Source organism: Girardinichthys multiradiatus, chromosome 12, assembly GCF_021462225.1.
Source record: "Girardinichthys multiradiatus isolate DD_20200921_A chromosome 12, DD_fGirMul_XY1, whole genome shotgun sequence".
In the NCBI taxonomy this organism is placed as follows: domain Eukaryota; kingdom Metazoa; phylum Chordata; class Actinopteri; order Cyprinodontiformes; family Goodeidae; genus Girardinichthys; species Girardinichthys multiradiatus.
The window spans coordinates 47,942,921-47,970,108 of NC_061805.1; the positions used below are offsets into that span (position 1 = coordinate 47,942,921).

Consider the following 27,188-nt stretch of genomic DNA (forward strand, 5'->3'; position numbering starts at 1 on the left):
GAGTAGTTTATTGATCTTATACAAGTTCACATACAGCAATCTCCACACTTCATCTAAGAGAGAAACACAGCTAAGCAGATTAACTACAGCCAGTTTTCAGGCCTAGAGGATAAAAAAGAGCACATACAGTTAGTTGCAGTAAAAGCTCAGCCAGTAGCTATGTGTAGGAGAGACACATGGTGAAACACTGAAAAACAGGGCAAAGTGTGTCATCTGTAAGTTGTTAGCAGAACATTACAGGCAGGTATCACAGCTAAACACAGAGCTAGGCCAGGTGTAGTTTCTAGGAAGAGAAAAGACAAAGAACATAGTTATAAGTTAAAATAACAGCAAATAATGCAAAATTGGAGAGTAGTAGGAGAATGTTGCAGAGTGAGGGAAAGTGGTAATTATGTCCTCCATCAGGCTAAACCTATAGCACACTAAAAAATATTAGAATAATCTAACCTTTAATATATCCTTTTTTAACATATATATTTTATTTAGAAATCCAACACTTTCTGTTACCCTGGGTTATGATTCCAATGTTGTTTTCTCTTCGATCCACCCAACTTTATTTATAGAGCACTTTTTAAACACAAGGGAAACTCGAGATGCTGAACAAAGCAAATTTGAACATAAAAATGCCATCATAAGAAACTAACCAACTAAAATAAGTCAGTTAAGACTTAACGTTCGTATAGCACAAGATCAATTTGCAAATCAAGAGAATTTATCAAAAGTGATTGGGACGGTTGAGGTTTAAATTGTACTAAAGGTCAGTTCATGTCCATGATAGATGTTAGATGTTAGCTTTCTAAGGAGCCAAGGAGCTGGTAAACAAACCCATGCATTAGGAGGCATCATCAGTGGAGCAATAGGGCTATCAGGCAGTTACCAAAGAATCAGATCAGAATCAGAATCAGAAAAGCTTTATTGCCAAGTACGTTTTTGGACATACAAGGAATTTGTTTTGGCAAAGCACCTCACAGTCGGTCTAAACATTGATGAAAATGTCAGCAGACACAAAGATTCATACAACAGCATTACCAGCTCTTGTTGCAGTTTCTAGATAGGTGCGCTGTGGGTTTAAATGAGTTACAATGATAGCTGCTCTGCCCATGGCCCGGGCAGTACCACGATACGACAGCCCGGCCCATGGGCAGAGCAGCTATCATTGTAACTTATTTAGTCAGTGATCGTATAAAGTTGTGAATTGTTTAATAAAATGCATGTTTCACCAACCCCCCCTACAGTACACTGCAGACTATTGTGTTTAATCTACTGTACACTGCTGTGTAAAACTGATGGCATGTTGTTTACTCTTTCACAGGTTTCTGCATGTTTGTGCTGAGTTTAGTGAAGAAACATTACCGCCTGCAATTTTACATGGTGTGTATCAGCAAAGTAACCATCTTCTCTGCTTCTCTGCATTAATCCTGCTGTCCATCCTCTTTCTCCGCTTGCCGTTTTTCATGTCAAACTGAGAAGATTTTACTGACCTAATTCTGGCTCCTGACATTTCAGTGCAGAAATAAAGCCTGCATAGATATGAATTACTTTAACTTCTCATTATTCATATGCATTTTGTTTTTTGTCCCACATGTTGACAACTTGTTTACACCACAATTAAAGGCCTAAACACATTTCACTGACCCTCTAAAGGCAATGTACTTTTAATTGAAGTTATTGTGCTGCCCCCTAAGGCACTGAAAATACACAATACACTATTATTCATGTTAGAAGTGTACAAGCAGAATTTATGGGCTCAAATATATAAATGCACCTAAAACATAATTTATGCAATCAACAACTGAACTGCATAAGACTTTGGGGTCTTCTCCTGCTGTTCTTAGCTGAATTGGTTTTCATTCAAACTAGTTGGTTTCCTGGCACCACCCAGCTTTCAAACACAGTCCACAAATTTTCCACAGGATTGAGGTCCCGGCTCTGAAAAGTATTTTCCTGAAGCTTAATGTTACCCTGCTTTATCCATTCCAGAATCAGCTTTGATGTGTTTGGCATCATTGTCTGAGTTTCAACCATCTAGCTCCTGATTTGACGTGAAAGTGAAGAAGTTTGACTTAATACTTCATTATTTCATCCACTTTGTGAAACAGACCAGTACCACTAGCAGCCAAACAGCCCCACATCATGATACTGCCACCACCGTAGCTTTTAGAGTTTGTAAAATTTTCTTAGGTTTGAAAGCCCCACCTTGACTCCTTCAAACAATATTTTTGTCACTGTGGCCAAACAGCTCAATCCTGGTCTTGTCTGGCATTAAAACCTGTCTCCAGAAGGTGTTCGTCTTGTTAATGTGGGCAAATTTAAGTCAAGGTTGAAGGTGGCGATTTTAAAACATGGTGTGCTTTCCAGGTCGTGACCCGCTCAGCCTATGTCAATGTAAAAAATTGGCTTCAATGTAGACCGTGACACTGGTGATCCAGAATCTTGAGCCTTAGTGGTTTTTGAGTTGGTTCTGGGCTTTTAAAATTATTTCCTACCATTGGTGGGTGACTGGTCAGATGATTGAAACCTGGACACCAAGGGTGTTCCAGCAGGACAGTGATCTTAAACACACTTAAAACCCAATTTTGGGACAGATAAAGGAGGCTAACATTAAGTTTCCTGAACATCCTCCCCAAATCTTTGAACTTAACCCAGCGGAAATTGTCCGAACTATTTCTCAAAGCCTGGTCTGTGCCATGAAACCAACTGATTAAAACTCTACCAATTCTGTCAAGAAGAGTGGTCTAATGTCCATCCAGAATTATGCTATATTTTAGGTTAAATGGAGCACCTCAACCTTAGTGGTTGAGGCACACTATCTATCCATATATTAGTGGGAGTGTGTGAATATATTTAGGCCTGTATTATTATTATTAACATTATTAACATTGTTATAATTATTTTCAACCGGTGTGGATTAGAGAAAATCCACCATAAGTTTGAGATTGCGCAACCACCCAATCTGTTTATAATTGTTCGACTAAAAAGAAGAAATCATTAAAAGCCCAAAAGGAACTCATTCATGATAATTGTGTGTGGCTGCAACTGTATATGATTATTTTCAAAACATAACTAATTTTGGCTCCTGTATGGCACTGTTTTCATTATGCTGCAGTATTAGTTTGACTTGTTCTTTCCTATGCCTGCATACTGTCCGTCTGATGCCTGTGTGTCTCACTCCATTTTGGTGTTTCTGACACGTTTCAATCATCTCCCTCTGTGGCACGGCTTGGTCAGTGTCATTCACCTCCTCCGTCAGTCTGGGTGGATTCCAGTTATTTTTGACATGAGCTCACTTCTGAACAGGCACAGCTACATTCCAGTGCAGTGAAACTGTGGTGTTTGTGTTTGCCATTCCAGTTTGCTTGGACCCATGTGACCCTGTTGATTGTGGTAACTCAGTCCCACCTTGTCATTCAGAACCTGTTTGAAGGAATGATCTGGTAAGCAGGACACAGATGGATCGATCTGAATGTGGTTGTATATGTGCCGTCATGAGTGTTTCCTAACTGTTGTGGTGCTCTTTAATGTTGATGCAGCAGATATGTACTGTAGGAGCGATAAGCTAAATAAACATTATTTAAGCTAACCTAATATTTTAAAAGAAGGATTTTGCCTCTGTACATCTGAGCTCTTGTCTTTGTGTTGTTCGTACTCTGACCTACCTCTCACCATAGTTGGAATTTTTGCTTTCTAGGTTCATTGTTCCTATTTCCATTGTGATCTGCAATGACATCATGGCGTATCTGTTTGGATTCTTCTTTGGGAGAACTCCTCTTATCAAGGTAAACCAAACAAAAAAAAAAAATACTTAAGAACTGGAAGAATAAACAAAGTTTAAATATATTTTATTTAAAAAATTTTGTATTCCTATGGAGAGAATGTCTGCTTTTATGAAAAACCAACCGAATAGGATGAATTTGTCTGGTCTACAATCATTAAATCCATCACTTAGTGGCGTAGGAGGTATGGGCTTTTCTGCCTCAGCATCAGGGGCCAAGGGGGTATGGGGATGCTGGAACTGGGGTGGTGCTGTAGCTAGGTGGACTGAACATATGCAGTATGGCGTGGAGGTGTCGGTGGGGTTGGAGTGCTGCGGCTGACAGCACTGAGGCGAGGTTGAAGTGTGTTGGTGGGATTTTTATCTGCTGGTTGACACTCAGTCAGACCAAAGTACAGCATAAAAACGGATTTCTCTCAAATCCCAAGTAGTTCATGGCACTAGCTGAGTAAAAACTTGCAGAAAATAACATGAACTTCTTCTCTCATCCCGTCCTACAGCTCTCACCGAAGAAGACGTGGGAGGGCTTCATTGGGGGTTTCTTCTCCACGGTGGTCTTTGGCTTCATTGTGAGTAATTGAATTGTCACAGCTTCATCACATGTTCAGCATTTCCTCCTAAACAGTTTCAAAGTACCCAGAGAAGGGTAGAGAAAATAAATCCTCAATTCACTGCTTGTTTCAGGCGATTAATATGGAATCAGAACTCGTGGAGGAAGTCGGTATTTGGCCTTCAAAAAAATAACGGCATTGTTGCAATTCCCGCCGCATTCTTTGTTTCTTACAATTTTGTGCCGCAAAAAAATGATTGACTTTCAAACCAGGATATTCTCCCAAGGAACTCTTTCCTGCAGCTTTTTCGGCTTGTCTGAAAGCTTAATTTGTTTGAGGAGTTTAGTAAAGAAAGGTAATGTTCTTCACAGATCTTCCAGGTCAGCCGCTGACAGATCCGGTTTGCAGATCCGGTCCATGCATTTTGAGTTGTATTGAGATCTGGACTGTTTTCTGGCTTAGCCTATGAGTTCTGCCGTTCATGAAGAACCATTTAAGCAGTCTTTGCTTGGTGGACAGATGCAGTACGATCCTGAAAAGATGATTCATCATTAGTAAACGCGCACATTTTATTGATTACTAGTTTTGCCAGTTCTTGCATAAGAAGAACTCCTGTTCTTACACACTGAAATCTCTGCAGTATTGAATCATTTTTAAGTCTGATTAAGAAGTAAAAACTAAAACATTTTTGCCAGACATTTGTACAGTGATCAAAGTTTTTAAATATGGAAGCTGCAACAACCAAGGATAGATGTGTTGCCTTCAGTGTGTTGTGAAGAAACAGCCCAGCCAAAAGGCAAAGCTCTCGATTCAGAGTTCCTTCTGTGTTCCTTTGATGCTCCAACCCTCACCTGTGGTTCTGAGATATGAAGACCAAAACAATGAGATCACAGATACTATCAGCTGGAATTAGCATCTCTCATAAGGTAGAGACGTGCCCTGCCTCAGATATACAGGTCCTTCTCAAAATATTAGCATATTGTGATAAAGTTCATTATTTTCCATAATGTCATGATGAAAATTTAACAGTCATATATTTTAGATTCATTGCACACTAACTGAAATATTTCAGGTCTTTTATTGTCTTAATATGGATGATTTTGGCATACAGCTCATGAAAACCCAAAATTCCTATCTCACAAAATTAGCATATTTCATCCGACCAATAAAAGAAAAGTGTTTTTAATACAAAAAACGTCAACCTTCAAATAATCATGTACAGTTATGCACTCAATACTTGGTCGGGAATCCTTTTGCAGAAATGACTGCTTCAATGCGGCGTGGCATGGAGGCAATCAGCCTGTGGCACTGCTGAGGTCTTATGGAGGCCCAGGATGCTTCGATAGCGGCCTTTAGCTCATCCAGAGTGTTGGGTCTTGAGTCTCTCAACGTTCTCTTCACAATATCCCACAGATTCTCTATGGGGTTCAGGTCAGGAGAGTTGGCAGGCCAATTGAGCACAGTGATACCATGGTCAGTAAACCATTTACCAGTGGTTTTGGCATTGTGAGCAGGCGCCAGGTCGTGCTGAAAAATGAAATCTTCATCTCCATAAAGCTTTTCAGCAGATGGAAGCATGAAGTGCTCCAAAATCTCCTGATAGCTAGCTGCATTGACCCTGCCCTTGATAAAACACAGTGGACCACACACCTGTGCACGGTGGCTCTGGATGTTTCTACTCCAGACTCAGTCCACTGCTTCCGCAGGTCCCCCAAGGTCTGGAATCGGCCCTTCTCCACAATCTTCCTCAGGGTCCGGTCACCTCTTCTCGTTGTACAGCGTTTTCTGCCACACTTTTTCCTTCCCACAGACTTCCCACTGAGGTGCCTTGATACAGCACTCTGGGAACAGCCTATTCGTTCAGAAATGTCTTTCTGTGTCTTACCCTCTTGCTTGAGGGTGTCAATAGTGGCCTTCTGGACAGCAGTCAGGTCGGCAGTCTTACCCATGATTGGGTATTTGAGTGATGAACCAGGCTGGGAGTTTTAAAGGCCTCAGGAATTTTTTGCAGGTGTTTAGAGTTAACTCGTTGATTCAGATGATTAGGTTCATAGCTCGTTTAGAGACCCTTTTAATGATATGCTAATTTTGTGAGATAGGAATTTTGGGTTTTCATGAGCTGTATGCCAAAATCATCCGTATTAAGACAATAAAAGACCTGAAATATTTCAGTTAGTGTGCAATGAATCTAAAATATAGGAATGTTAAATTTTCATCATGACATTATGGAAAATAATTAACTTTATCACAATGTGCTAATATTTTGAGAAGGACCTGTAAGGTGAGAAGGTCTGTCATTACGGTCGAACTTGGATGCAGCCACTGATCCTACATATCAAAATAAGTCCGGATGCCTCCTGGACGTCTTTCTGGGCATGGCCCAGGAGGTGTACCCTGAGGGACACCAAGAACTTGAAGGAAATGAAGCACACCAGCAAGTACACCTCTTAATGGCTTGCAAAACCCAGTATGAAGGTTTTGGAGTGGCCTAGTCAAAGGCTAACCTTGAACAAGCCATTCATGCTTGAAAACCCTCCAGTTTTCCTGGATTAAAGCAATTCTGTAAAGAAGAGTGGGTCAGAATTCCTCCACAGTGATATAAAAGAGAAACACTCTCCTTAAATGGCAACACATGATTGGTTGAAGGATACAGTGTAGTTATATGCCCCTGGTTTGAAGTTGGGGAACATGAATAGAAAGTCCCTAGCTGTCAGATGTTTGGGAAAGATGGACGTTTATCACTAACCTCAAAGTAGAAAATCCAATATGGCTGCCCTGTATGTAAAACTAAGTGCAGTAAAAACCACTTCTGACTATTTGGTTCTTATCAAATCTTTCAACCTTCTTTAATAAACATGTTTCTACAAAATGCAGAGAAAAACATACTTATTGGCTTACATTGCTAATATTAGTTAGCCTCGTCTCTGAGCTGAGCTGTTCAGTCCTAATCAATCAGTTCAACTCGTCCCTGAGCTGATCGCTTAGGACTGAACTGGACTGGAACTCGGTTAAGTTGGGTTTGATTGTTCAGAGGTGGATGAAATGCAACAGATGTAGCCACCTGCACTTGTTTCTGCTTCACTGTCCTCTGTTGAAGTTCATATTTGGAGCTCTCAAAATGTTGTCACCCACTTTTAAAGAGATTCAGATGAAGCTAATAATGTCCTTGCGCGTCACTTTGGCTGCTGGTGATTAGCCAAATTAGAAATTAGCTGTTATTACCTCATAGCTAACGTGTTCCCATTCACAATGAGAACCATTAGTACCAGAATTTCTTCTGTGTACGACTAAAGCCGAGTACCACCAGTGTTAACAGTTTGAGAATTGTGGGAAAAGGAAATAAAGTCAACATACTTACATTTCAGTCAAATTAAAGAATGAAACCCTCTTCCATACGGTGTAAGAACCCTGTTCAGAGAACCAAAGCATTCTGTTTTTTTACGCCGGCTGCTGCCTCTTTATAAATAAGAAACCGCTGTTGCTGAGGAAAAACATCTGTTGACAAATTCACATTCTTGTTGCAACTGCTGGGACATTTTTCATACATTCACGTGTGGTACAGACTCCACCTATTCCAAACCAACAAAAATAATTTGTGCAGCAGTTCCGTGTCCTCGTATCAGTTGTTTTCCTGAAAAGACTGACATTTTCTTTCTTCTTGTTCCCCCTCAGCTCGCCTACCTCCTGTCGCAGTTCCAGTACTTTGTGTGTCCCGTGGAGTTCAACAGCGAGACCAACAGGTTCACAGTTGAGTGTGAGCCGTCCGATTTGTTTGTCATGCAGGAGTACACCCTTCCTGCTGCGCTGCAGAACACTTTGAGATGGGTGAGACTCGGTCCTCGTCTATGATCTCATTCATTTGCACACAGTTTGCATCAAGACAGTCTGGCGTTTTACGTCAAGTATGCTGGAACATGACTTCTGTAAAATGTCATGAATGAAATCATGCTTTGTTAACTTCAGTGTCAATAAATCAGAACCTGATGTTCTGCTCTTTGTTTCCATTTCAGAAAACGGTGAACCTTTACCCCTTCCAGATCCACAGCGTCTTCCTGTCATCTTTCGCGTCCCTCATCGGGCCCTTCGGTGGCTTCTTTGCCAGTGGCTTTAAGCGAGCCTTCAAAATCAAAGTAAAGAATGTCTCATAAAGCTTTATTTGGTTCCATCCATTTTTCGGATTTATCAGGAAACAAATCAATGTGTAGCCAAACTGTTTCTCATATTTAAATCTCAAATTTAATAATTTTATTTGATTTAATAGCAAAATTACTCCCAAGAGTTCATCAACAACTCATCCAGTAGTTCAGAAGAACCCAGAACATCTAAAGCTCTACAGGGGTTCCAAGAGCTCAACCACTGCTGACTAAAGAGAACACAAAGACTCGATTCGCACTTCCTAAAAAATCATTCCCAAAACTCTGGAACTGACGAGAGAAAAGACGATGTCTGACCCATTTCAGGAAAAGAACATTGTACCAACAGTCAAACATGGTGGTGGCAGCGTGATGGTCTGAGGCTGCTTTGCTCCTGCAGGACCTGGACGACCGTGCTGTAATTGATAGAATCACGCAATTCTGCCTTAAGCTGAAGCACACCAGCAAGTACACCTCTTAATGGCTTGCAAAACCCAGTATGAAGGTTTTGGAGTGGCCTAGTCAAAGGCTAACCTTGAACAAGCCATTCATGCTTGAAAACCCTCCAGTTTTCCTGGATTAAAGCAATTCTGTAAAGAAGAGTGGGTCAGAATTCCTCCTGTGATATAAAAGACCAATCGCTGGTTATCACAAATGCCTGACCCAAGGGTCGCACAACCAGTCATTAGGTTATGGACACAATTACCTTTTCACATTTGGGCAGGTATCCTCGATACTAGAATTTGTTTGATGATCTTAAACATGTAAGCGTGACAAAAAGCAAAAACAGAAGAAATCTGCGAGGAGACAAATATTTGTTCTCAGCTGTGTAAGTTCAAAGTTCAACTGGTTGCTCACACGTGCTGGTTTCTTCACTCCCTCAGGACTTCGCCGACACCATCCCGGGCCACGGAGGCATCATGGACCGCTTTGACTGTCAGTACCTGATGGCCACATTCACTCACGTCTATATCGCCAGCTTCGTCAGGTAGGAAAAGAAAGGAGCGTTCATCAGTGCAGTTACAACCTCGGCTCGTTTCTAAGTTAGCTTAAAACTTGAGTATCTTCAATAAGAAGAGAAAATGCAAGATATACTTACTTTACTCACTTGATTGATTTAGTAGTGTGGTGGGATTACAAAGATGGATACGTTTGTTAGCTCTCCTGGTAAAGATGTTTAAAATATTAAAATATTTATAGATTTTCATTAGCGTTGCTTAGAGGGGGACAACTTTGGTTCTTTCAGGTTTTACACCTGATGTAATACCTTGAATTATCTCCTCAGCCTCGTTAGATGGTTGTAGAGGAGCCTGCAAAAGCTTGTCATTTAAGCTAGGTATGTTCTTGGTCTAGAAGACGCCTAGTTCTGCTTCCCTGGTCTGGAAAAGTATGGGCAATGATAAGAGTGTGGGAATTATTTGCTGACATGGGAACACCCCTCAAGGGACGGTGTCCTGCATAAAACAAATAATGGGATAGACTTACTTTTTTTATGCAGGACACCGTCCCTTGAGGGGGGTTCCCATGTCAGCAAATAATTGCTTCAATAAAATCGTTGTTGGCACAATTATTGGCAACCCCGACGGTCCCTTAAAATAAAAGGAACTGAGTTTTTCTTTAGTTTATGCTTTACTTATTTGAATGAGCAGTTTGCTAAGAGTTGCTGTCCTATCTACCAAAGGGGGTTGGACAAAGTATGGCTAGCCAGGTGCCAATAAGTGCAGCATTGGTGATCTTATTAAACACAACTATTTCTTAATGTGCAATTTTTATCCCAACTGAGTAAATATACTCAAATCTAAGGTTTAAGTTTTATTTTTCAGTGAATGTATACATCCGCAGTAAAAGATACAATTATTTAAAGACTTTTTACACATCTTTACCAGGGATATCGATGTAAACTAGATTACTATCATTCTGCTGACCTCTGAAACGTTTGTCTTGCAGAGGTCCAAACCCCAGCAAGGTGCTTCAGCAGCTGTTGATGCTTCAGCCTGAGCAGCAGCTCAGCATGTTCCACACTCTGCGCTCCCACCTGAAGGAGAGGGGCCTGCTGCCCCCAGCTGCTGTCCAGGCTGAGTGAAAACCCCTCAGCCGTTCAGGATGATGACCGGATGAGTGTGTGAGACGGTTCTGATAGTTAGTAATGAGCACGAGCGCGCGCACACACACATGCACATTGGACTGTACTGTGTATTATTCTTGCATTCATCATCAGTCTTCTAGTGTTGCACCTGAGGTGACTTTATGGAAAAAAACAAGCAAACAAATACCAGAACAAAAACAAAGAAGGCGTCATCATTGGTTTGATTCGGGCCGTCTTCAGCTACTACATGCAAAATGTCTCACTGAGCGAGGTGAACTTCGAAGCACATTGCTTTTCTGACACCGGCAGATTGTGGACGACTAACTTTGCACTGACTTTTATTATGTAAACTGTTGTGAGAAGCTTCCACCAGCAGAAAGTCTGGAGGACACAGACTGCTGAGACGTGTCTCTGATGCAGCAGGACTGGCGAACATCTTGTTCAGACTGGTTTACGGACTGTGCTCCACCTGACGGTTTTACACAGCATTTTGACACATGTAACATGCATGCAAGTCCTGCCTTAGGCTCCTGCTGAATCAAACAGTTCAGTCACCATTTCCTTAGCGTGAGAGCTTTTAGGTTTCTGACCAAACTGAGTTGCACAATATTGGTCGAAACAGGTTGACCGCAGGCATGCAGACGCAGAACCTAGAACATCATCTGCACACTCGACACTTGAAGTAATGTATTGTACAGAAATATACCAAAATATTTAGCTGAACAAATACCTAATATATATATATTTACTTAGAGATTTGCTGTGGCAATAGTAAAACAAAAAGATTTTAAGCTGTGAGAAATGATATGCAACTAAAGACATAAGTTCCTTTAGCATGAACAAATTTATCTTTAACAGGCAGCCATGTAGATTTAAGCAGAGGTACTTTAGAGAAGATGTTGTGAGTAACGCTTTACTTTAAAAAAAGAAAGGATTAAAAAGATGAACGTTTTTTTTCGGTCCTGCAGTGGGATAAGGAGATCAGCGCTGCTCTTATGTCTGTTTCTTAGCAGAGAGCTTTAATCTAGAGGTGAGTAGTTTAGCTTATCTGAGCAGAGACAAAACAAGAGGCACAGAATAGATGAACAGAGTCCTGTTAAAGTCTTAGTCTTCTTAGCAACACCTGTAACGCTCACACAGCGACGTGGTTTACGTTCTCTCCCAAATTAACTGAGAAACCACTTCAAAACATTTGTTGCTTCGTTTTTTATTCACTTTCTGCAGAGCATTTAAATTTAAATCATATATATATAAATAAATGGAACATGTAATAATTGTGTTCCGTAAGCAAAACTCATATAAAATTATTTCAAATTTACTTTTATTATTTAATGATTTCTGAGCTAAATTCTCTCAAGTCTTTGAGAAATGAACCATTTTTCATTTTTTTCAAGACGACAGGCTGGAAACTGTGGGAGCTGACAGCGACCATGCCTGCTCTAAATAGTAATCTGTGGTTTTCTGTAAAAATTAATTTTTTTAGCCTCTCATTGCTGGTGCTGGGACATATTTAAATGGAAATTACAGAACATTTTATCTCTGGTTAGTAACTGTTCTTTAGGGGCTAAAACTACAGTGAAGTTTTCTCATAAGAGTAAAAGATTAATTTCTAGGGAATTCTGCATGCATTGTGTAGTTTCTGAGTGGTACTTGAATGCACCATCTCGGCACATGTATGCTGTAGAAGCTCAATCAAGGGATAATACGTCTGAAACATTTCAGTCCTAAAGGGCTACAGTGAAACAGAAGACTAAAATCACAGATTTGTAAACCAATATCACTTTATAAGCTTCAAAAAAAGAATCCCATTACCAAGAGAGATCCATCTTAATTCTCCCAAAATCACAAAAAAACCATTTATCATGAGATAGCTTATTTTTTTCTCTTGATAAAGTGATGATTTCCTCGTCTAGTGGAAAACATGTTGGGAGCGGCTGCTGTCGTGTCTGTGTCGTAATTACTTCGACAGTCTGGCAGTCATATCTCTCTTTTAGATTTCTAAGGTTTAGGGTTTACATTTTAAGAGATTTTAGGCTTTATTTCTTCATTTTAACCCTACGATGCAATTTTCATGGTGTCCCAAGTGTCGCAAGTGATTTATTTTTCCCCAAACACAAACATTTCAAATAAATTAAACGAAATATCTCATTTGAAATGTAACTTCTACTGAAATGACAGAAGACCTAAGAACAGCAAAGTTTGACTTTATCATTTTTCTGGTCTACTCTGCTGTTTTATTCCTCTGTTCAAAATGTGGTGATTCTTATTTTTTATGGGCTGCAGGAAAAAAGGAACAGAAACATTTGTTATTGTAAAATACCAAAACACCTTTATGTGTGAGCTTTACAGGAGTAACGTCATGCTGGACTGATGTAATTATTCCTTTAATGAAAGCATAGCGCTTCTTTTGTTTTCAGGTTTGGTTGCACTGTAGGGTGGAGGTGAATTATGGTGGTGGTGTGGTGGGTTCTTGCACATCAAATCAAAGTTTTAAGAGTACATTATGAATGTGAAATGATACCATAGGAGTGAACTACTCGTAGAGCTTAGGAACGGTTTGTTGTTTCTGTACAGTAAACGCATCGCCGTATTAACATTTATCTGTTAGTGTTTAAGAACTCTGGGAGGTTTTATTAGGAATATTGTTTCCATGTTTACCGTTTGGAACGAGCCAAACGATGCGTTACAGAGCATGTTACCGCGCTGCTGACATTCTCAGACCGGAAAGGTTTATTTAATTTGTTCATGCGGTTCTGATTGAGTTTTCCTCTTGGCGCTACATTTTACAGCATGTCCTTCGTTTTAATTGTGTGGGAGAAGTTGGTTAGATTGTAGGGACAAGCTGTGATCTTCTGCATGCATCAGTAAAACAAGCATTCTGCTGCTGTAGCTGCTGCACCCAAACACTGAAGCAACCTGACTGAAAATCTACGACACTAACATCCAAACAATGTTCGAGTCATCTACACGGAGCCTGGAGTGTGCTTCTGGGATATTTAAAGGGATAGTTCAGGATTTTGGTACTGATGTTTGGTGAGAAGCTACGGTGGGTGAATCTTTTTTTTTCCTTCAGTAAAACCACAATTAAATCACCATTCCACCTTAAAGAAAAACATATTTTTATCAACTTGTTTTCAGTTTGTGTCAAGTACAACTGAAATTTAGGACTAGAAGTACATATTTTACCTTAAAAGGTAAATGGGACCAAAGAGGCAAAAATTCACAGCCTTAAGTCAATATGCAGTCCTGTTAAACCAACACGCTGCTGTTTGTTTCCCCTAAACAAACCTAAACCATAGGCGTGTCAGTTTTTTTTTTTTCCCCTTAAGTATTTTAATAAATTATGGAGATAAATTGTTAAAAAGACTTCAATCTCATGTTCAACTTAACTGTATATTATTATCCAAAAACTTTATTTTGACAGATTCTGATCCCTGATAAAACCAAAGTACCTCTAACCTTAACTCACCTCCATATAACCACATTTCCTTATATTTTCCTTACAGTAGACTGACTATAATGATAAATAAAAAAATCTTAAATACTGATGCATAGTTGATATGAAATGTCTTGTGGGAGACAGCTCAGTTTGGTACTGGTACAATTAACCAAAACTGCAAAGGTACAAATTTGTGAATGGGCAACTGATCGGAACCCAAAAAGCTGCAAAATCAAAGGCAAATAAAACTGATGTGTGCAGAAGAATGTAGACCAGCAGTTGACAGATTTAACCTTATGTAGGGCACAAAGAAATCTGTTTTTATTTTTTAATTTCCCTGTTTTGAACATCAAATTTTTTTCTGAATTCCTTGTTAACAAAGTAAACACATTCTTTCACCTAAAGTATGAAATCATATGGCTACTGTATAAATGTCCAATAGAGAAAAAAGCCACATCTAATCAGATCCATTTATGTTTTTGTGAAGCTCTTAAAAATCTGTCGGTTTTTTACACCATCCCAGGTCCAATCAGACAGACGGACAGCTGCAGCAGACAATGTCTGTCACAGTTTAAAGGGTTGTTGGTGCACACCTTGATTTGTTAGATCACACCCCCTACAATGCCCTGAATATAACAGTGGATTCCATTTTATTTGGCAAAATCTAAAATACCGTTGTCGTTTTCCCCAAGGTGGAAATCGTAGGACTTAAGCGCTTAGACAAATTACAGTCTTTCTATTCTGGCAGATTGTCAGTATTTTTAGGCCTACATGACAGTGACGGTCAAGCAGAACTACATGTAGACTAGAAAGCAAAAAGCTGCGGTGACCCAAACATGCAGGTAATGATCAACGGCTCGGTTTATGCTAGTGTGTTTATTATGTTCGTTTGGTTGCAGAGATGCTTTAGGATTGAAACATTAAATTATTCTGAAGGATAATGCTGGAACAAATAGAGCAATACAAAATAATGTAAAGTAAATACCGATATTGTGTTAAGGAGGATGTGACGTAGTTTTTTTGTAAGGAGGTGAATACATTTTTTCTTTAAAATGTCTTCTGCTTGTTGTGTTTTATGACGTCAAAAATGACAATTCAAAATAAACGAAGCTTAACAGTTCATTTTTATTGATGTACAAATAAAACAACTGCACAATGCAACACATTAAAAATGTTTAGTGCCACAAACACAGCATTTATGGCTAGAATGCCACTGCTTTGCAACCATGACTTGTGAAACAAGGATTTTTTTTTAATGACAGGACGGGAAACATTTTAATCCTCATTCAAATAAAACATAATCAGGATCAAAATGGAAAACAGTGCAGGCTGCAAACAAAGAAATACAGAAAACATAGAAACCAGACCAAAACCCTTTTTCTTACATGATTTTTGTGGATTTTAAATAAAGTGCACATTAGATTTCAATCCACTAGTGTCATCACTACTTAAAAGAACAGTGACCCCTACTGGACAAAGATACTGATACCAAATCCGCAGCCATCATTTATTGAAAAATAATATTTGTTTATTCTAAAACAAAGAACGACAGAAGGAAAAACACAAACTGAACTGCAAGCAAAAATGGGAATCTGTTTCCAGCTCCCAGAGGGTCGGTGTTGATGCAACACAGTCAAAAACCTCCTCATGTTTCATTGTTTCAGAAACATCCATTTCAACGTTTGATGTTTGTTCTTTTAGTTCTCGATTAAATATTTATTTGAACTGATTTCTAAGTCATTGCTTTGGTTTTTACTTACATGTCAGGGGCGTCAGCTATTTATGTAATTAATAAAATAAGGCAATGATGAACTTTATGGCTCTTCCTGCTCAGGACAGGTTTTAAAGTGCCTAAGCTTCCACACCTTGAAGGGATAGTTCAGGTTTGGTTCCGTGGAGAGGTTATGAGCAGTTAGTATCTTCCTTACCTGAAGTAGATAACTCTTGACATGTCCACACATTAATTTACAGTAGTTACTCCTGCTGATCATACCTAAAATATTTCATACTTGAATCAAACATGTTCATTGGTACAAACCAAGGACCAACGTTGTCTTCAGCGTAAACAATCATAGCCCCTATTGTAGCCCCTGCTAAAAATATGTAAAAAACCTTAAAAAAGGCAAATCTTTCATATCAGCAGCATAATTACCTAAATGTTAATTTAAGTACATTCATTCAATCCCATATTAGGAAATGATTATTTTGTACTCCAAACAATCTCTTAAACTTTTTTCTATCAGTTTACCAGAGTTTCTGGGAACTCCATACCTTCCTGTTTTCCCGGGGTATAAATATGGCGTGACAATGACATCACTCAACACTTGGCTGGACCAAGACCAGGATTATCTTATATATACCCACAGTGAGTAGGATAGTAAGAGATTAAAAATCTGCAAAACTCACTGTTGGAGAACTTGCAGCAAAGAGTCTTCTGAACAACCACTGAAACCATGTAAAAATATTCCTTGGTGTGAGTTCTTTGCCCCTCAGTTAATTAAGGCTTAAAATGAAGTTTAGATTTTTATACATTCTTGCCTTGTTGTCTGATGAAAATAAAACTGAGGTGTTTGGCTGTAATGACCGTTGTCACATTTGGAGGAAAGAGAGGCAGGCTTGCAAGTCTCAAAATATGATCCTAACTCTGGTGTATGGGGGTGGGACCATCATGTTGTGGGGGTGTTCTTGTTGCAGGTGGGAGGGCTTCACAAAGTAGATGGCATCATGAGGAAAGAACAAGAAGCAACATCTTCAATAGGTTTTGCAAATGGACAATCACCCAAAACATGGTACCAAATTGGGTACAAAGTGACTTAAGGACACAAACCTGACTCAGTTTCACTGGTTCTGTCGGGAGGAGGGTGGAAATATTGTGAGTAGTTTGTGGAAAAGGCAATTCTGCCAAATACAACGGAAAGGTATGTATGTAGGTTTCAACCCTAGTTACTTCAAGTACTTTCTGCTCATGAACTCTCATCCCAAATTTCCTGAACTATGCCTTTAAGTACTGGCTTTCTGGTAACAGACAGTTTAGCTTCGATAACACAAATGAAACTCTTTAGTCGCTCAACCTTCAGGTCCTCATTGTGATAAAACACAAAAAATCTAAACATGCTAATAAAATGACATCCCATTTGGATGCGTGGACAGCAGTACAACATTAAGCAGCTGGACGGAGTGCCATGTGCTGATCACACCAGCAGTAGTAACTGAACAGGAAATGAAAGGAACGCATCTTGGCTGTCTGCATCAGTGCCATATCTATCAAGTCACTTCCTTTATCTCTACAGGATCTGTATCTCGCCTTCAGCGTGGGAAAGCATCTAATCCGACTTGTGAACAAATGGCTGTTAGAAAGGGAGTAAACTTCTGTCCACTTGGTTCTGGATATAAAACCCACCTCTCAGCAGTAAGGCCCCTCAGACCTGATCACGAAGCTTCTAGGTAACTACAGCATTAAACGGCACTCTTGTTTCGTCGTCCACGACGGTCGTCAGATCGGACCTGTTGGGACAGAAAATGAAGCGAAACAGTGCCAGCCCGATACGCACCAAGAGCCTCAGCACAAGAAAGGCAAAAGGCACCGTGATCTCCATCAGGTGGAAGATGGAGGCGCTAAATTTACTCAAGATGCAGGTCAGGAAAAACGTCCCCAAAGCAACACAGGGGTACAGAGCTAGCTTAGCAAGCATAAACACATGCTCACGTCCACCGTACCAAACATAAGGGTGCAGTGTTTCCTGCTCGTTGTAAAGCGCCACCACCCAGATGGAGAGCTGAAACATACCAGCGAAGAAAATGATCACGCAGCTAATCTGAATGGCTTCAAGTTCGTTCTGCGAGTTGCGCGGGAACTCGTGCGTGAGCTGATAGGCTAAAGGTAACCCTCCAACAAACGCCAGAGAGAAGGTGTTCAGCAAGCTCATGAAGCGCGTCGCTTTGGTGACATGGAGGAAGAGAGAATGGTGGACGAACCAGAGGAGTCCGACTGTGGCAAAGGAACCAAAGTAGGCGAGATACTCCGGGCCGTAGACCTGCAGGGCCGCTACCAGGCTGCCGCCAAACTGCTTCTCCACGACTGACGGGTCGGGAACGTTGTCCTCGCTAATCGCATGGAAACCAAAATACATGTTACTTTTTTCCCCACTACTAAACAGAACATCATTAAAGTCATAAATCATTTACTGAGACATACCATATGTCCAAGATGAGAAGTGTTGCTACAATGGCATAGACGCCATCGCTGAAAGACTCCACTCGTTCCTTGCTGAGCGGCTCATTAGGAAGGTAGGTGTAAAACAACATGGAGTCTGGCGTCTCCTCCACCTGACCTGAAACAGACGAGATGAGATTGAAGAGTGGGAGAAGGTAAGCATCATCAGAGGGAGTCAGAACGTTGGCGAGACCTTACACCTACCGATCGCTTTGCTGCGACACCACTTCAGGCTCTGGGAGATGTAGGGCAGGAAGATGATGATGGCTAGGAGAGCGTAAGACTGGAAAAAATTAGGACAGCGGTATTAAATTTAAGTCATAATGACCTCAACAATTAATTGCAAACATTGGAGGACGAATTCTAACAGGTACATTTTAACTTGCAATAAATATGAGGATTTTGATTAAAAACTGTTTATTACCAAGTAACTCAAATTTGTGCTTCAGATCCGCAAAACGTTACTGCACAGCAGGTTGTGTGCATAAAAATAAAAGCATAACCTGTGACCTCACACTACTCTGTGGGTGAAGCTAAAACTGAAGATCACATTTAGGTTCAACCTAAACTATGTCTAATAAATCAGGTCCAGTTGGACCTGAAATCTTTTGTCTGTTTAACAGAATCTCCTTTAAGTTGGAGACTGTTGTTTCCACATTAAAACATCTAAAACGGCTCCTTTGGACAGATTATTGCACACCTACTATAGGAAATTTGTTTGGATTTTTCTGTTAAAGATCACGTTTTTGGTTTAATACATTTTCTCTAATGGAATATTTAACTTATTTTTAAATGGAAAATGTGAAAACTTTATTGGAAAGAAATTACTTCATAAAGAAAGAATATTCCTCCTACGCTATTAGTGTCATTCTTTGTGGAAATGTTATGCATATATTACATGAAAACTGCTAAAGCTAGCATTTTTAAATAATATTTCCATTTTAAAACATTGCTAAAACAAAGCACAAATTCTTAAAGCGAAAGGAAAACTCATTCATGCCTTTGAACAATTTTTACTAATAAAAAAAATCTGAAAAGTGTGGTGTGCTTTTGTATTCAGCCTCCTTTACTCTGACACCTGTAGGTAAAATCTAGCGCATCCCCTAATAAGCAAACAGATTCCAGCTGTGGGTAGATTATTCTCAGTATAAATGAAAATGTTCTGTTTCTGGCCTCAGAGGTTTGCTAGAGAACATTAGTGAACAAACAGCATCACAAAGACCAAGGACCACAGCACACAGGTCCGGGAGAAAGTTCTGGAGAGATGTAAAGCAGAGCTAGGTTATAAAACAACATTCTGAGCTTTGTACATCTGATTAGACTAAAAGTAAGCAATTCAGTTTATGTGTTAAAACACTCTGTATGTCAGAAAACACTGCACTTTACTCTGAACAAATCAATCCCCACGGTTAAACACGGTGTTTGCAGCGTCATGCTGTGGGGATGCAGTTTTTCAGCAGGGACAGGGAAGCTGGTCAGAGTCAACTGGAAGATGGATGGAGATAAATCCAGGACAGTCCTGGAAGAAAACCTGTTAGAGGCTGCAAAAGACCTCCGCCTGGGGTGAAGGCTCACCTTCCAGCAGGTCAAAGACCCTAAACATGCAGCCAGAGAGACCATGGAAATATTGAGATCAAAGCATATCCATGTGTTGCAATGGCCCAGTCAAAGTCCAGACTAAAATACAATTGGAAATCTGTGGAACTACTTAGAAACTGATGCTCACATATGCTCTCCATTCAATGCGACTGAGCTGGAGGTATTTTCCACAAAAGGGCACAGACATCAGTCTCTAGAAGTTCAAAGCTGGTAGAGTCGTGGCATGATTGCAGTGAAAGGTGGTGCTACACAGTATTGACTCAGAGGTTCAGATATGATCGAAAACCATGGTTCATCCTTCAGCTTCACAATCATGCATTACTTCGTGCTGGTCTATTGCTTAAAAAATGTGACAAAATGTGGAAGCTGCAGACTTTAAGAAACTAAATGTTTTTAGAAGAAAAATGTCAGACGGAGACGTCAGATCCCGTCGAGCATGGCTGAGTCTCTTTTTATCTACCAGAATTTAGGGGAACCAGGTGCAGAACCTTCAGATGAGATGAATGTTGGATTATTTATGTTCAGGAAAGACTGGACCTGCAGGACTGAGGTCCTACACCTTCACTTATTCAGGTCAAGTCTGCAAATGCCTTAAAAATAGCACAACTTGAATTTAATTTTATTCCCAAGGTACAAATTTTTCTTTTCAAATGTTTGTGTCAGAACTGATTATTCCTTATTATTATGTAAAAAATTATTATATTGCCCCTGACCAGCTGGAAGAAGATGAAGGAGAAGATGCTGGCGAAGAAGCACATGATGGGAACCCTCATGATGACTTTGAGGATGTGGTGTTTATAGAAGGTCTGGTTCTCTGAGATCTGGATCTGATCGTTCAGCAGGAAGGGCCGGCTGAAGGCGTACAAGACGATCACCGACTGGAAAAGCATTAAACACGGATATTAGGTCAGCCTGTCGAGGGGTAGTAGATGTGAATGAGCAGTGCAAATATCTGACAGAAAGGGGAAGGAAACACTTCAACTTCCTCACCTGAATCACTCCGATCACCATCACACAACCACAAAAGAGTAAAATCCCGAGGATGTTCTCAGGGAAGGTCGCCATTAAGGAAAACTGCAAAGCACAGGCAAATTAACTGGATTTATGCATGTTGGGATGCAGATAGGACCAGATTCCGACTGGTACTCACTGTGTACGGCAGAAAGGTTATCAGCATCATGCAGGCCTGGATTAGGACCGAAAGCAGAAATTCACATTACAAAAAAAGGAAATGTGAATCTCAAGAGAAAATCTGTTCACATAGTTTGCAAAAGTAAAGCAGAAAAACAAAGACAGTGACAAACTCACAAGGTTGAGCAGAGCAAGGCAATCATCAATGTGCACTATGACCTGGAATAACCTGTGGAAAGTAAAGGAATAAATAAGGAAACTTGGACAAAGCTGCAGTGATAGGAAGAAATCCTAAGAGTGAAAGTAATGACCTGATATGAGCAGCCCAGGCAACAGTCACGATCAGGAAGGTCATCAGATACACACCGATCTTTGTTGTTAGCAGAAGCTGAACACTCTCCCTCAGCTCCTGCACAAATCAGTCCATCTTTATTCACAGAGAACCTGTCATACAGACAGGTTCTTTACAGAGGTTAAAAACAAAGAGACAGACGCAGAAATGTTCAAGTAAACTGAAAACATCAGTTATTGGTAATAAAACAATTAGGAATTACAAATGAAAGAAATCAGCCAATTACAGAGTAATGGCAAGTTATCTTTAATTGTCTCATAAACATCCATCAAGGTAATAATAATAAACTTTACCTCATTATCTTCCACTTTGGTGTGGGCAACAGGTAATATCTGTGAGAAAGGGTCAGGATTAGAAGATATATTCTTAAGTCTGTACTGGTTTAAATGTGACATCATGCAATAATAACTAAATACAAATAATTGTTGCTTTTCCACAGCTATTGGCACTCCTACTGGTAATACTTCGTACAACCCCCTTCTACCCACAGGACAGCACTTGGTTTTCTCTGATAACATTTTAACAAGCCTGGTGATCCAGGATGAGGCCTCCATGCACAACTTCTCCAGATCAGGTTACCGAACTCCAGTCCTCTAGAGCTACTGTCCTGCATCTTCTGGATGCATCCCTGCTCTAACACACCTGAATCAAATGTCTGGATTCCCTCAGAAGCCTGGTAAGGAGTCCTCGCTTTAATTCACGATAGTAGCTCTCCAGGACTGGACTTGGGCACCCCTGATTTAGATAATCCGGAATCCTGGGTCCACTTCTTTTCAGCTCACTGTACAGACTTTTTCTCAAGGTGCAGGGACTGAAGTGGCAAAGGAAGAAGACTGATTTTGTGTTGCCTTGGTCACATGTTCAGGATCATCATCATCCTTCTGAAAGACCCATTGACAATTTTCTGGTACAGTCCACCAAAGTTTTATTTCGAATGTCCTGGTTTTTCCGAGAATTTGTGACTGTAATGAAGCCTAAATGCTAAATGAACAGAATTTGTAAAGTGCTTTTCGTGTCATACCGTCTACTCAAAGCACAAGAGCGACTCTTCCAAAGGCGTTTAAAAGAGAAAGAGGCCCACGGCATCACGGATCTTAACTGAGCATGAGGTGTTTTTTTTCACCCTTTGTGTCACACCAAACCCATCTAAAGTATTTGTTGCCAAAAAGCCAGATTCTAGTCTGATTTGACTAAAGCACCTGGTTCCAGTTAGTCCCAGTAGTTTAATAAACTCTGAACTTTTACGTTTGTGATGGTAGGACAGAGAATGCTTCTTTATAATGTGCCACCTAAACAACTGGTTCCTATGTTGATAGAATTGGTTGTTTTAAAGACCTGGTGACCCCATGATAACACTTTTTGCTGCAGTTGTCTTCAAGCTTTACCCCGTCCCACAATGAAAATTAATTTTCATACCAGTACTTAAGACACATTTTTAATAAAAGATATAGAAAAATCTTCCTCGGTGCTGCTATGGGAGACGGATTGAGGCTTTTCCCTCTTCTGCATCTCAGGGGTGTGCATCTTCTCCCGGAAAGTAGGAGTTCACGATGATGGTTTAGTGGATGTGAGATATCCTGAGTTATCGTGGTAGACATACGACGTTGAGTTCTGCTAGACAAGGGCAAACCCTATAGTTCATCAGCTTGGACCGTAGAAGCAGGTGGGGTTCTGATGTTTGTGATTGCAGGCTGCACACCTGCCACCTGAATGGTGCCTATAGAAATGGGACATCTATGTCACACGCCATGGGATACTGATTAGAAGTTCATAGAAGCTCTGATTATTATAAGTCAAGCACAAGTTATTTTTTTAATTGACCGCTAAAAGTGACAATAAATGGAGCACCAGTGGTTCTATGAATATGTATCTGCCGTGGGATTGCGTGTCTCACCATGACTGTGGCAATGATGGAGATGAGGGCATCACTGTAGGCCAGCAGTCTGTGGGAGGACTGGGTGCTGCTGTGGCCCTCTCTCTCGGACGGACTAAGACTCTCCAGCAGCGGGGAGGACACGGCGTGGATCCTCGCTGTTTTCTTCTCCATCTCCTCCTCAACGTGGTGCTCTATGATGTCGCTGTCGTCGTTCTCCCCCATCCTGGACGGAGCCGCGGAACCACGCAGGATGGTACTGTTTGCAAACAGCCGAGAAACGGCTGACTGTGGGCGGGGAAAACGGAAGCAGAGGAGCGGATGTTTCCGGTTCCCTGCGGAGATCGTCTATTCAACAAGAGGACCACTCTGCTGTTTTCACCGGTTGAATCAAATTGAAATAAATCAAATTTAATACAATATTTTAGTCTTTCATCTTTAAATCATGGGACTATGTAGTGAAACTTCTTAACGTAAAGCACAGAGAAAGTAACCTTTTTAGACTACATGTTAGACTTTATAAATACTTATGTCCTCCTAATAAAAATGTTTTACAAAGGGAGGAGAATATAAAGTCAGATTTATTATTATTTTAATATTATTATTATTGTTATTACTACTACTATTTTGACTATTATTATTATTAAGTGGATGAGACTTTGCCACCACAAGGGGGCGACATCATACTATACCATCAGCAATTTGGCACATAAAAATACCAAAAAAAAAAGATAAAAATACAATATTACCACTTCCCCCACTACTAGTACTATTACTACTACTAATAATTAATTCCAATTCAGTTTTATTTATATAGCGCCAGTTCACAACACATGTCTCAAGGTACTTCACAAAGGGTTTGGAATGGTGTAGGGTTGTTGGGGAGGTTAGAATAAACTACTGAGTGTTAGAGTTTGGACATTTTAGAATGGGCTATGTATAGGGGTACTTAGTAAAATAACGATAAAGTTTGTCCATCTAGAGCCCACTGGTGGCCATTGTTATACTAAAAATCACAAGGATTGGGGGAACATCTCTCTAGACTGATTGGAAAAGAGAAGGTAGCAGAAATGGAGGGTGTGTTTGTTAGTAGTTAAACCAATAATAACAATGATAAAAGGCGACTGTGGCTCAGTGAGAAGAGTGGTTGTCTTGCAATTCCAGCTCGATTCCGGTTTCGATTCCAGCTTCCTCCTACAACATGTTGATGTGGCCCTGGACAAGGCACTTAACCTCAAATTGCTGCGCATCGGTGTATGAATGTGTGCGTGTTAGTGAGCGTGTCTGGGTTAATGTGGTTCTAGTATAAAGCGCTTTGAGTGGTCAGTATGACTGGAAAGGCGCTATATAAGTTCAGTCCATTTAGCAACTAAAAAGTTGCTCTCGTGGATTTGCTTTCTTGCTTCCTCAAATCCTGTTTTACACTCCAATGCACTTTATGCCGACAGATACAGAAGTAAAGCTCCTAGGCAAGGCATGGGTCCTCAGTTGGAATCCAACTATAATAGTTTTTATAAACTTTTGCTCAAGCTGACATTGGGTCTTTACTGCCAAAGCATCAAGCAATTCCTTGAGCTTTCAGTCTCCTCCAAGGAACTTGATTGTGCACATTTGTGCCAGTTTCTTACACAACAGGATTCACTGATTAGTCAAAAAATAAGTAAAATCACAGCATAGGTTTCATATACAGCCAAAGACATTATGTAATTTGACATATGTGTTCTGGATAAGTACGGCAGAAGAAAACTGTGAGGAAATTATTTCCAGATTTGTTCCTCTATCTGTAAAGTAGGTTGTTTCTATCAAGGTGCCTCTATGCTGTTTTTGTGTAAAAGATACACATAACTTCCATATAATCTATTTTTTTTAAGATTATGATTTTAAGCAAAGTTTGTGTTTATCAAATTGCCGACTGGAAATCCACAGATGTTTGCACATTCAAACATCTCTTAGGGTTTACCAGATAGACATTAGTTTCATATTCATCTTTAATAAGTGAACCTAAATGAGTCTAAAGTATAAAATTTTGACATGTTCAACATTTAGAAAATGCATAGCATCCTCGTACCCAACATCACCATCCCATAATCATTGTAGCACATTCCCAACATGAACTCCAATAAAAGTTTATTCCTTCTTCTGTCATTTTTCTGTTGTGTTAACTAAAACCACAGATTGTTGGTACTTTTTCAAGAATATAATAACAAACTCTATGATTGATTTTTTAGAAGATCTTCAGACAAAAGAAAGTTATTTCAAAAGTCTTGTTTTTATTTTACACAAATTAAGGAAATCTCATTCGATGCCTCTTAAAAGTTCAAAGAGCAGCAACCTTACCATTATCTAAAGTCATTTTCTTAAAATAACTTTAGATAAAGTCAGCTTCTTAAAATTAAACTTTTTAATTATTTATAAACTATAGTTATTATTTGCTGCATCTTTAAGTTTTGGCCATTCTTGCTAAATGCAGAATTTTGGTCAATGTTCAAAAGATGATCATTGTCTGGCTCTCCTCTTCATCATGAATCATATTTTTGTCATATTTTCTCATCACATACAAACATTAATGAAGATATAAAACTGGGTTCACTGAGGCTGTGAATGCATCCAACCATTCATCAGCTGTAGACATCTACAGAGATGCAAAGACAACAAGATATAAAAGGATGTCTGCCTGATTCAGGTTATACACAGGAAGAAATGATAATTAGAAGAAGAACAACTTCCTGTGGCGGGATAATTTGGTAACCACGGTACAAACAGCATAAACTGCCATGCAGTCTCTAATCCTCTGTGTTCCAGTCACTACCAAATAAAAAATAATCCTACATCACAATCACAATTAAAAAGGTCTATCCATGAAACAGACAATTTATTCTAATTAAAAACAGAAGCTGTTTTTAACAGATATAATGAAACCAGAACAAGAAATATGTCAAATATCCTTTTCCATTTGACTGATTAGCACAGCAGCCAGTGCGTGGGATGTATCACAGCAAGGACCCCTGGGTAATAAGGTTTGATGGTATAACTCATTAGTTAAGCTATTTGATTATGACTGAAAAACAGAACAGTGGATCTTGTGGTTAATTTCCAAGATCTGACGTGCTTAGAAATTGCAACTTCACTTGTAAAGCCCAGTTTTATTTAATTACCAGGACAGTACTACAACAGTACACCTGGTAACATGCCAGTATTAGCCAAAGGCTAGTTTTTATCTGTAGTCCTGTTGCCCAGTTATATAGTGGCACCCTGCAAGTTTCCAGTTTTAACTTCATGCTCATCAGATCATTCAGTTTAAGCCTCTACTGAGATCAAATTAACCGCGTCATTGTTTTTGCATGCAGGTACAACTCATAATATTAGAAAATTGTAAAAAAATATAAATTCAATATTCTGGCTTTATGGTTTACAGAGAATGTAAACCCAAAACTCAGTGTGTCAGAAAATTTGAATATTGTGAAAAAGTTAAACATTGGAAGTTTATGGTATCACACCCTAATCAGCTAATTAACTCAAAACACCTGCAAAGGATTCCTGAGCCTCTAAATGGTCCCTCAGTCTGGGTCAGTAGGAGACACAATCATGGAGAAGACAGCTGGCTGGACAGATGTCCAGAAGACCCTCCACAACATTAGAGCACTTCATGCTTCATTCTGCTGACAAGCTTCATGGAGATCCTGCTTTAATTTTCCAGCAACACTGCCAAAGGTTCCAAAAGCTGGTCCAAAGGTGTTACTGTGCAAACTGGCCGGACCTGAACCACATTAAGAATCTATGGAATATTGTCAAGAGGAAGATGAGAGTCACCAGACCCAACAACGAATGACCTGAAGGCTGCTATCAAAGCAACCTGGGCTTTCTGAACACATCAGCAGAACCACAGATTGATCTCTTCCATGCCACGCTGCATTGATACAGTAATTCATGCAAAAGGAGCCCAGATCAAGCATTGAATGAACAGAAATGAACTAACTTTTCAGACGTCTGACATTTTTGTTTAAAATATAATTTGTTATTGATCTTGTGTAATCTAATT

At 39.8% G+C, this 27,188-nt stretch overlaps 2 protein-coding genes across 2 annotated transcripts in view; one reads left to right on the forward strand and one right to left on the reverse strand.

The window, feature by feature from the left end:
- The window catches only part of cds1 (CDP-diacylglycerol synthase (phosphatidate cytidylyltransferase) 1), a 31,252-nt gene extending 16,151 nt beyond the window's left edge, over positions 1 to 15,101 (forward strand). Inside the window, exons 6-13 of the mRNA XM_047380677.1 lie at positions 1,313 to 1,371; positions 3,352 to 3,434; positions 3,689 to 3,776; positions 4,273 to 4,341; positions 7,996 to 8,148; positions 8,334 to 8,453; positions 9,341 to 9,444; positions 10,404 to 15,101. Coding sequence (XP_047236633.1) covers positions 1,313 to 1,371; positions 3,352 to 3,434; positions 3,689 to 3,776; positions 4,273 to 4,341; positions 7,996 to 8,148; positions 8,334 to 8,453; positions 9,341 to 9,444; positions 10,404 to 10,539 — 812 coding nt within the window. The 3' untranslated portion in view covers positions 10,540 to 15,101. The remainder of the gene's footprint in view (positions 1 to 1,312; positions 1,372 to 3,351; positions 3,435 to 3,688; positions 3,777 to 4,272; positions 4,342 to 7,995; positions 8,149 to 8,333; positions 8,454 to 9,340; positions 9,445 to 10,403) is intronic.
- Positions 15,088 to 23,507, reverse strand: tmem175 (transmembrane protein 175). The gene is made up of 10 exons (XM_047380676.1): positions 23,171 to 23,507; positions 21,570 to 21,608; positions 21,236 to 21,333; positions 21,102 to 21,153; positions 20,944 to 20,979; positions 20,784 to 20,867; positions 20,507 to 20,671; positions 18,399 to 18,477; positions 18,177 to 18,312; positions 15,088 to 18,085 (listed from the first exon to the last, which is right to left on the reverse strand). The coding sequence occupies exons 1-10, from the start codon at positions 23,372 to 23,374 to the stop codon at positions 17,422 to 17,424; spliced, it is 1,557 nt and encodes a 518-aa protein (XP_047236632.1). The 5' UTR covers positions 23,375 to 23,507; the 3' UTR covers positions 15,088 to 17,421.
- Between the last annotated feature and the right edge of the window lie 3,681 nt (positions 23,508 to 27,188).